At 37.1% G+C, this 10,204-nt stretch overlaps 1 protein-coding gene across 1 annotated transcript in view; it reads left to right on the top strand.

Annotated features, from left to right (window-relative positions):
• The first annotated feature begins 1,876 nt into the window (after positions 1-1,876).
• Positions 1,877-10,204, top strand: part of Ankfn1 (ankyrin repeat and fibronectin type III domain containing 1) — a 137,706-nt gene continuing 129,378 nt past the window's right edge. The window contains exons 1-2 of the mRNA XM_026407796.2: positions 1,877-2,077; positions 5,479-5,689. Of these exons, the coding sequence (XP_026263581.2) occupies positions 1,892-2,077; positions 5,479-5,689 (397 nt within the window). The 5' untranslated portion in view covers positions 1,877-1,891. The remainder of the gene's footprint in view (positions 2,078-5,478; positions 5,690-10,204) is intronic.

The following is a 10,204-nucleotide window of genomic DNA, read 5'->3' as shown; positions in this document are numbered from 1 at the left end:
AGTAAGACTTAAAACATGCCTAAGGACATTTAGCAATGGCATGAAGATGGATTTGCAATTGTTGAAGTGAAAGTAATTAAGGTTGGTTGGTGCCAGTGAACATGTAACCAAGCTGAGAAGTAAGACAGACTTTCCAAGTCTTTCTCCTATATTGCAAGTAACAGACTCTCCTATGTGCACTCATTTATTCTGAAGTATTTATTGATATTTTCTATAACAAAAACATTAGCTACTAGGAGTCCTCCTATACACTAGGCTCTTTGCATGCATTGTTACATCAAATTCTCATAACAATAATATGTAGATGCCATATTATCCCCATTTTATAAAGGAGAAAAATGAAATTGGTTAAGTAATTTATCCAAGATTACACAGTCAGTAGGTGAAAGAGTAGGAATTTATACTCTAATCTGTTTTATTTCTTTTACCTTGTGCCACATGTTAGGAACTGAGGATATACAAATTAGGATTTGGCAGTCCTCACCCCTAAGGAACATATAGACTAACTGAGAGACCCAGAGCCAAGCAATTGTAATATGATTGCCATAAAGACATATACCAAATTTGCCTGGGAGTGTCAGAGACTTCTTAAAAATAGACTTTAAGGATTGATAACCATTTCTAAGGTGATGAAAACAGAGATTCACTTCTCTTACAAATAAAGTAATATATGCAAAGACCAAGAGGTAAAAAAAAAAACCTTTGAATTATTTAGTAAAAACTCCACAGAGTTCAGAAGGATTAAAACATAACATGTAGAAGTACAGTAAGGGATGAGAAAAGCACTTGTATCTGAGGCTAAAGAATTTAGATTTTATCTTTTGGGAACTGAAGAATCATCAAAATCAGTTCTGTGAAGAGTTTGATCAATAAAAGATTTTCTACACAGCTTTATGTCATAGGGTCTGTAAGGGTCTAAAAACTTAAGGCCTAGCAATGATCTAAAGGTCACAGCTAAGTAGCAATGCAGTCTTACAAATGAAGACTCCATTCAAATTTGATAGGAGGTGTTTGGAAGACAGCAGCATGACCCAGAGGTTTCCTCAGTCATAAAAATAGTGAAAAGATTAGAATATAAATTTGCATTGAAGTACATTGGCTAGTGATTTCATTTGTACATTTGCTCATTCAAAACACACACATGTATTCACACACTAGGTGGTCATAGTCTTGGTAGCAACAATATTTCAATAACAATATCCCCAAACAATGGTGGATGACTTTTGAAATGACATGACTGATCTCTTAAAAACTGACTTCAGTTATGACATTGGTGGGACCTGTTAAGAGATTTTTGGAACAACAGCTAAGTCTATTTGGAGAATGCACATAGAGAGTACCCTGGAAGATCTCTATCCTGGGCACATTAAGTGAACACAATTAACTTCACAATTTGACTGCTATCCTCAAGAGAAATGGAGGGTGTTCAGGGAACAACTGCACTTTTTTATCCACGCAACAAAGGCCAGTCTCTAGGAGAAGGTAAGTAGAAAAGTACCAATTGCACATATCCAAGATAATTGGACACACCCTTAGGTTACAGAATTACAGAATTGACACACTTCCTCAATTGGATGAGATACCAAAAAAGACTAAAGTCATATATATATATATATATATATATATATATATATATATATATATATGTAATATAGTAAATGGAGGTTGTCATTCCTGCTACCAATTATCTCTGTGGTCATAAACAAGCTACTTCCTTTACCTGGGTTTCAATTTTCTCATCTAAACCAGAAAGAAATTAGGTCTGATGATCTCTGATGTCCCTTCCAGTTATGATATTGTATTAGGATTCAAGATGGTTACTATCAACTTGCAGTTATACTGTGTAAATAATACATAAGATTTTCCTTTTCCTAGGAACTGCTGTATAAAAATGACCCAACAGATGCAGAATTTACATCTTTCCCAGTCAAAGAAGCACAGTGCCCCATCGTCCCCCAATGCTGCCAAACGCTTGTACCGGAATCTCTCAGAGAAACTGAAAGGGAGCCACTCCTCATTTGATGAGGCCTATTTTAGAACAAGAACTGATCGGCTGGGTCTTAGAAAGACCTCGGTGGTAACAATAAAACTCTTTTTATTCTTCTGTCAATTAGATTTGTTAATTTATGTTTGGGTTTAAGGAAATTCTAAGATGATTCACATTCATTTCCGAAGCTCATATTTTTACAGTTTTATGCTGAAATAGAATCTGTCAAGATGGGAAGCACACCTATCCATGATTGTGGACAAAGTATGAGTTATTATGAGATTTTTCCTTTCTTTTTCTTAACTTCTTTCCCTTTAATGTTTCTTTCACTACTAGACCAAAGAAACCAATCAAAAAAGTAGTTGTTTGACAAATATGGACTCTCAGGTTAAATAGTTTTTTTTTTTTTGAGAAGTCCAGTAATCATTCAAATAATAGTATTAATATTACTTACTTACATCTAATGTATAATCCACATGCTTTTCAAAGACATAAAATAGAATCCAGGCAAAGAATGCATATTTACTATATAATAGCTAGGAGTAGAAGGGATAAATAGCAAAAAAAAGAAGAAGAAAGAAAGAAAAAGAAAATATATGATCTAGATAGGGCAGAGGGGTGGGAGGGGAAGGGAGAGGGCAGGGGGTTAGCAATGATGGTGGAATGTGATAGACATTATTATCCAAAGTACATGTATGAAGACATGAATTGGTGTGAACATACAGAGATATGAAAAATTGTGCTCTATATGTGTAATAAGAATTGTAATGCATTCTGTCATATATTTAAAAAATAAATTCAATTAAATATTTTTAAAAAGAAAGAAAATATATGAGAATGAGAAGAGAAACACACATACCAAAAACCTAGGCAAATAGACTACATGAAATTTATTATGACACTTATCTTTGAGTTCTCAGGCAGTGAAAGCAGAAAAGGAAACAGAACTGGTTTTGGCATCCCATTAGCTGATAACTGAAAGTGTTATCAGTCCATCAAGAGAAATGAGTATTTTCCTGCTGCTACGTCATCTGGCCTGCATAGATGTCATAGTAAACTAGGTGACAACAAATAGCAAAGAGAAGTATTGGCAATACCATAGATGTTCTCATATGGTAGTCTTCTGTATTGGCCCTTAGTAAAATCTGAGCGTATAATATGCACATGTTCAACACAGGTATTTTTGCAAGGTTATAATGGCTCCATTTGTTTGAACTTAAAACAGAAGTGAGTCCTGACCTTTCCAGATAGAAGCAAGTTAGAATTTGCCAACAAAAGCATAGAGCAGGAAATGACTAAAGAGTGAGGGTAAATATGGATCATGAGAAATCAGAAATACTAAGAATCAAAAACAAATACACACTATGGACAGGGCAGCATTTTAAACTTTGAACTCATTTGTTTTCTAATACATTTTCTTGTTTCTAACTCATCTTCTGGGAGGGTTTGGCTGTGGTTAAGTTGCAGCCCAAGCATCAGAGATCTTTCAGTTTAGCAGATTGTGGACAAAACATTTTTCCACTCAGCAGCTATTCTGTAGCAAAGACAACTGCATACAAAAATAGCTCTATTCCCTGGGTTCCCACTGTCAAAATGAGCATTTGCATAATCACTTCTTATTTTCCTTAGTTCCCATTTTGTGGGGTGTACTCAGTTAAAGCCAACCAGCAGTCTTTGAGACAATCAATTTTTAATAAGACTAAAAATAAAAACTGCCCATCTAAACATTTGGTCACCACAGATCTTCCACATGCTAATCAGGCAACCATGGTGCTAGGTCAAGATCAATGGTATTTCAACATTTTAAAGACCAAGCAACTCTTGGAGATGATACCAGATAAATATGTAAGTAGTGTATGTGTTGGTCTCTTCCCATGAGTTGCAGAAATGATGTAAGAGAATTCCAGAGCACTTCTTCATTGCTAATCCTTTGAAAGAACCATATTGTCCATAGATATTTTTTTTTCTATAGCTGGCTTGTTTATTTCATTCTGGCCCTCTCAGGTCCCCAGTTAGTTACAGAGTCCCTGAAACCCTCCCTGGACATTGCCACTTGTGCCCCTCACCACAGGGCTCAGAAATGCCAGGTGTCCAATGGTTGGGGCTCCAGGTTAAGAAAGTATGGAATTAGAGACCAAGAGGCTAGGAATAGGGGCATCAGCTCATAGGCACTGAGAAGTGCTTAGTGATCTATAAAAGAGAAGTGACATGCAGTATGTATTATTATGGTTCAGATAAGAAGATCCCCCCAAATGTTCACATGTGAGACAATGCAAGAATTTTCAGAGGTGAAATGATTAGATTATGAGAAATTAGATTGTGGCCCAATCTGTGTATTGATCCATTTGAATGGATTAACTAAGCAGTAATGGTAGGCAGGCAAGGTATAGCTTATCTAGAGGAGGTATGTCACTGGTGGTATGCCTTTGGGATCATATTTTGTCCCTGGTGAACAGAATTCTCTGGAGCCGCATTCCTCCACCATACCCTTCCACTATGATGTTCTGCTCACCTTGGGCCCAAAGCAATGGAGTCGGCCATCTATTGACTGAAACCATGAGCCCCAAATAAACTTTTCCTCCTCTACATTGTTCTTTTCAGGACTTTTGGTTACAATGACCAAAAATATACTAAAATATGTATATTTTAGGAAGATTATTGTTGTGACAGTACAGGAGACCAAGAGTAGCAGCAGATAGGTCACTGCCACAAGTCAAGACAAAGGATGATAAAACTTGCAGATGGAGAGGAAGGGGATGAGCTTGAAAGAAACTGTACTCTCCATATCAAACCAGCCCTGATTAAACTACATGTGCTGACATTATCTATGCCAGCATTCACCAACCTGTGTTCTATAGCACACTATTCCAGGTGTAGGTAGAGCTAAATACAATAAAACACATGTAAAAATAATTGACATCAGATATCCTACAGTAAATAATTGAGTGACTTAGTTTAACCTAATGTTTACCATATTTATTTGACTATATGCTACTTTCTTCACAAGAACATCTTTTAATGACCTATCAAACATTATTCTTTCCACAGAGAACTAGTTTAAGATGTTTATTTTGTGCTTACTTACAAACTAGCACTGCTATACAGTGCAGTATTTTCTCAGTTCATCTACTTATAATATCTGTTCAATGCCCATTGGAAAGTAAGCAGAGACCACAAGAATGGGATCCTAATTAGAATAACTTATACTCCATGTATGTATAATAATTTGTCAAAATACATTGTACTGTCATGTATATCTAAAAAGAACAAATGAAAGAAAGGAAGGAAGGAAGGAAGGAAGGAAGGAAGGAAGACGGGCAGGTCCAATCCAGTGTTTACTTGGTAGACTTTAGGATTAATCTTGGTTATGCAACTATCTGTATATAAGTGGGCACATAGTCCCTGAAGCAATCTTTAAAGTTCAGTATAGCTATGCCACAAAGACACACTGGTCTAGCAAACTATACTAACCTGCTTTCACTCTTCTCCAGAATTTCCAGGGCAACGAAGCCATGTTTGAAGCAGTTGAGCAGCAAGACATTGATGCTGTGCAGCTCCTCCTGTACCAGTACACACCAGAAGAGCTAGACCTCAACACGCCTAACAGTGAGGGACTAACACCCCTGGATATTGCCATCATGACCAACAATGTGCCCATTGCTAGGATTCTTCTGAGGACAGGAGCTAGAGAAAGTCCACACTGTAAGTAAGCCTGAGAATAGAATTGCCTACTAGTAGAGCTAAATCTCTGCTTTAAACTACTGAAATAACCATTGCTGATCTTCCAAGTAAGAATGGTTGCCTACTCAAAGGCTCTGAAACCCTTTACAAATTTTCTGGACTTTCAGGCAAAGAGCAATTGTGTTTTTCAGTCTAAGCATTTAATTGCATTTTAATTCAATATGATGAGTGATATTGAAAAGGGGTAAAAGAATTTTATCCCAAGCTTTCAAATATGTAAGATACTTCCAAAGATGATGCAGAGTAGGAGACACACATATTTTAAAAAAAATGAGTACGTATGTGTTTCTGTTTCTGTATCTACAGTTAATGTTGTGGCTTCATTCATTCATTCAACAAGCAATGAGTGCGGGGAACTGTTCTAGGTACTAGGAGAACAGTAGTAAAGAGAAAATCTGTCTCCTCCTAATGGAGGAGACTTCCAAAAAGCATGTAAATAGATAAAATGTAAATTCAAAGAGTGATAAATTCCATGAAAAAAAAAATTTTAATGAGTGGCTAGAGATTGATGGGAGGAGACCATACTAAACTTTTTACACAAGGAAAGCTTCTCTGGTTTGATGATATTTTAGTTAAGACCTAGATGATATAAAGAAATTATCCATGAGAAGATGTGGGGGTCAAATTCTGGGCATATTGTGTAGAAAATAGAAAGATGCTGAGCAGGCAGGGATGAGATCAATGTATTGCAAGAATAAGAAGGCCAAAGGAGATAGCAAAGTGAACATAGTGGGAACAGAGTGGCCAAGGAAGAAGTCACTAGGACCCAACTGAGCAGGTCCTTGAGACCATGCTAAAATGTTTCACACTGATGACTGAATGGGATAAGAAGGTGGTGGAACAGTTTAGGCAGGTATATGCCATAGTCTGCTGTCCATGAAAAGATCACAGTGGTGCTAGAGTCAGTACAGTGGCAAGGATGCTGTGAATGGTAAGACCAGTTAGGAGGCTATTGTAACAGAGAAGTAGACAGACACTGGTTTCTTTGACTAATAGGATCATGATGTTGACCAGTGGCAGAATTCTAAACACACACACACACACACACACACACATGATTTATTAAGATATTATATATGTATAATAATATTATATTATAATAAGCACATACATATATATGCTTTATTAAGATATAATCCTCACATCATATAATTCATCTGTTTAATTTGATTATCTTTAGAATATGCACAGTCATGAAGACATCACCACAGTCAGTTTTAGAACTTCATCATTCCCAAAAGAAACCTCATGGCCTTTTGTGACTGGCTTCTTTCTGAATCTGCTTCCAAGTAGAATCTGTGATAGTAACTGCAGAGGCAGCTACTCAGGGGCCAGTGGCAGACCCTGCCCAGAATTGTACAGGTAATACCATATAGCATCAGTCTGTGCCAGGCACTATTCTGAGTGCTTTACATGTATTGACTCCTTTAATCCTCAAAACCACATTTTGGGATAGATACTCACATTCTCCTTGGTGCAGACTCTCTGACCTAATGACCACAGTGGCTCTCTGCGACTGTTTTTTATGTTTCCTAAAAGAAAAAAAAGTAAACACTTCAAACTGTTAGTTTCTTTAATACTGCTTCACTTATTTCCAAGTAGGGAGACCCAAAAGGCTGAAAGAGAAGTAAGTGACTATGTAATTTGAGAACACATCTCTACTCCTAAATTTCATAAACCACTACTACCCAAAGACTGGATATGGAGGCAGATCCTTATATCAGAAAATTCTTTATTTGAAAAATGTTAAGCTTACCACATCCATGTCAGAGAGAGTGAGGATTTGGGTTCAATAGTATTTGGGCTCCTCAAAAGCACTCCATAGTCTAAGTGCTGCTCCTTTTCTGGTGAAACTAGAGGTTTTGGAGGGATGGCAAATAAGGATGGAATAAATCCAAAGGTCACTTTTGTTGCCTTCTGATTCATTTTGCAATAATGTCTGTCCTGGAGACTCAGTGAGAGAGGGATGGAGAGAGAATCAGAAGGTCTGACCATGGAGAAAGCAGACTTAGCCCCATTCTATAGGAACAAGGGGACTATTCATCCAGAAGTTGCCTCAGCCATCCTGCACTGGGTTGGATGAAACATTAGTCCTACTTACCTGAGACACTGTGACGAATTCTGTATTTTCCCTGAGAACAGTAAGACTTCTAACCTCCCAAAGCCCCCATGTGCATAAATGAACCTCCATAACTGAACTTGAGGAATAACTATCTAGTTAAGCCAAAAGCAAAGTTGTTCAAGAGGTCCTTATTTTCTCTGGGAAGATAAGCACATTATCATTACAAAGTTGCAAAGGACAGAGAGTGAGAGATAAGCCCAGGCTTCAGCTATGAAATATGACACCTAAGTCACCAGGACCACCCAAGAAGTCAAAGAGATAATACCACACATAGACTGACTCATGTGTAAAAAAAAAAAAAAAATGGCAAAGGAATATTGATTGAGAGCCTATGAAGTCTGCATACACAGTATCTCTGGTGTTTACATTTACCCATCATTATGATATCTCAATTCAATTTTGAAGATAAGAAATCTGTAATTCTTGCAGGTTATGTGACTGAGCAAAGGTCACACATCTAGCAATAAACAGGGATGTCAGGGACTCAAGTCCCCATCTGTGGGATGTCAATACCTGGGATCCTACACAAACTCACTGACTTTCTAGGTAACCAGTATGTAGGGCAGTGGCTACTAGAAGCCCACATCTTTCCCTGTGTGATGTTCCCTAAAATCCTATGGTGCATTTCTTTGTTCTGTTCTGTAACTGAGGTGCCATTTGTGTTGGAGATTGACAGGATAGAAGAACACACTGTTTGGGGGAGTTTTGATACTTTCTTTTTTAAAAAAAATATTTATTTTTTAGTTGGACACAATATCTTTATTTATTTATTTTTATGTGGTGTTGAGAATTGAACCCAGGGCCTTGCATGTGCTAGGCAAGTGTTCTACCGCAGAGCCACAACCCCAGCCCAGTTTTGATACTTTCTATACCAAGTCCAAAAGAAATAGAATTGCTTCTGTTCATAAGAATGAGCTTGCCCAAGAGAAAAACCAGCCACAATGTTACAAGCAAACACCTGCTACAAACCATTCCCAAGAAGTGGGAGAAACAGGATATAAGAAAAACAACAATGAGACCTTGAGTTCTTATACTGTTTTTACACACAGAAAAAAAAAATGCTTTTGTCTACATCTTCTCACCTGATCTCCACAACTGGCTTGTGAGGTAGGAGTTGTTTTTCTAATTTTACCAGCAAAAAAGAATAGAATAAAAAAAGTTAAATAGTTTACCTAACATAAAGAAGCTAACAGGTGGTGGAGTCATGATTGGAACCCAGATCATCTGTACCAGTGCTTTGGTTTTTGTAGAAAAGCTTTAGCAAATTCACTGATATACAAGAGATGTTCAGTTCCTTTCTTCCCTGGTTCTCCATCTGCTCCTCTAATGACTATCAAGTATTTCAAAACAGAGAAAATGGTTTCTAATATAGCTAATTTTATTTACTTCCTTCCCCTATGCATTTCATTCTGAAAACTAGCCCTATACTCTTTTCACTATGCCAACCAAGGATCCTAACACAATTCAGAAGAAAGTCCTCTGTAAAAAGAATCACAATGACACAGTTTGGTTTAGGGATTTACTTCCAAAGCTACTGGTCAGACCTGCCTTTAGCCCCTCGATCACAGAGCTAGATGGAGGTATTCTTTACAAACATGGCTTGATACTCAACCAGGCACATTTCCTTACTCATAAGAAAAGCCCAAGAAGCTGCCATCCACAGCTCCATATTCCTCTGAAGTTATATATAGAACCCCAGCCCAATAGTTAGATGAATTTGCTATCTTTATCCAGTAACTGTCTTCAGTTCCTCCCACCTGCAAGCAAGTAACACAAAGTACAGCCATCTCTCATTATCCAGAGGATATGTTCCAAGACCCTTAGTGGATGCTTCGAACTACAAATAGCATCAACCCCTATACAAACTCTCTTTCCTATACACACATACCTATAATAAAGTTTAATGTATGAGTTAGGCACAGTAACAGATTAGCAACAACAATAACAAAATAAAACAATTATAAAATAAAATAAAACAATTATAATGACCAAACATCATTACTATTGTATTTTGGGATAATTATTAAGTAAAATAAGGGTTACTAGAACAAAAGTACTGCAGTATCATGACAACTGATCTGATTACTAAGACCATTACAAAGTGACTAACAGGTGGGTAGTGTATACAGCATGGATACAATAGGCAAAGAGATGATTCTCATTCTGGTGGTATAGAGCAGGACAGTATGAGATTTTATCACACTACTCAGAACAACATGTAATTTAAAACTTATGAATTACTTACTTCTGGAATTTTTCATTTGATATCTTTGGACTACACTTGGCCAAGGGTAACTGAAATTGTGGAAAGTGAAACCAGGAATGGGGAGCTGGCTATTGTAATACTCGTATCC

This window comes from Urocitellus parryii, chromosome 7 (genome assembly GCF_045843805.1).
Source record: "Urocitellus parryii isolate mUroPar1 chromosome 7, mUroPar1.hap1, whole genome shotgun sequence".
Lineage (NCBI taxonomy): Eukaryota > Metazoa > Chordata > Mammalia > Rodentia > Sciuridae > Urocitellus > Urocitellus parryii.
Note: the sequence above shows the minus strand (reverse complement) of the source record. Positions and strands in the feature narration are given on the sequence as shown.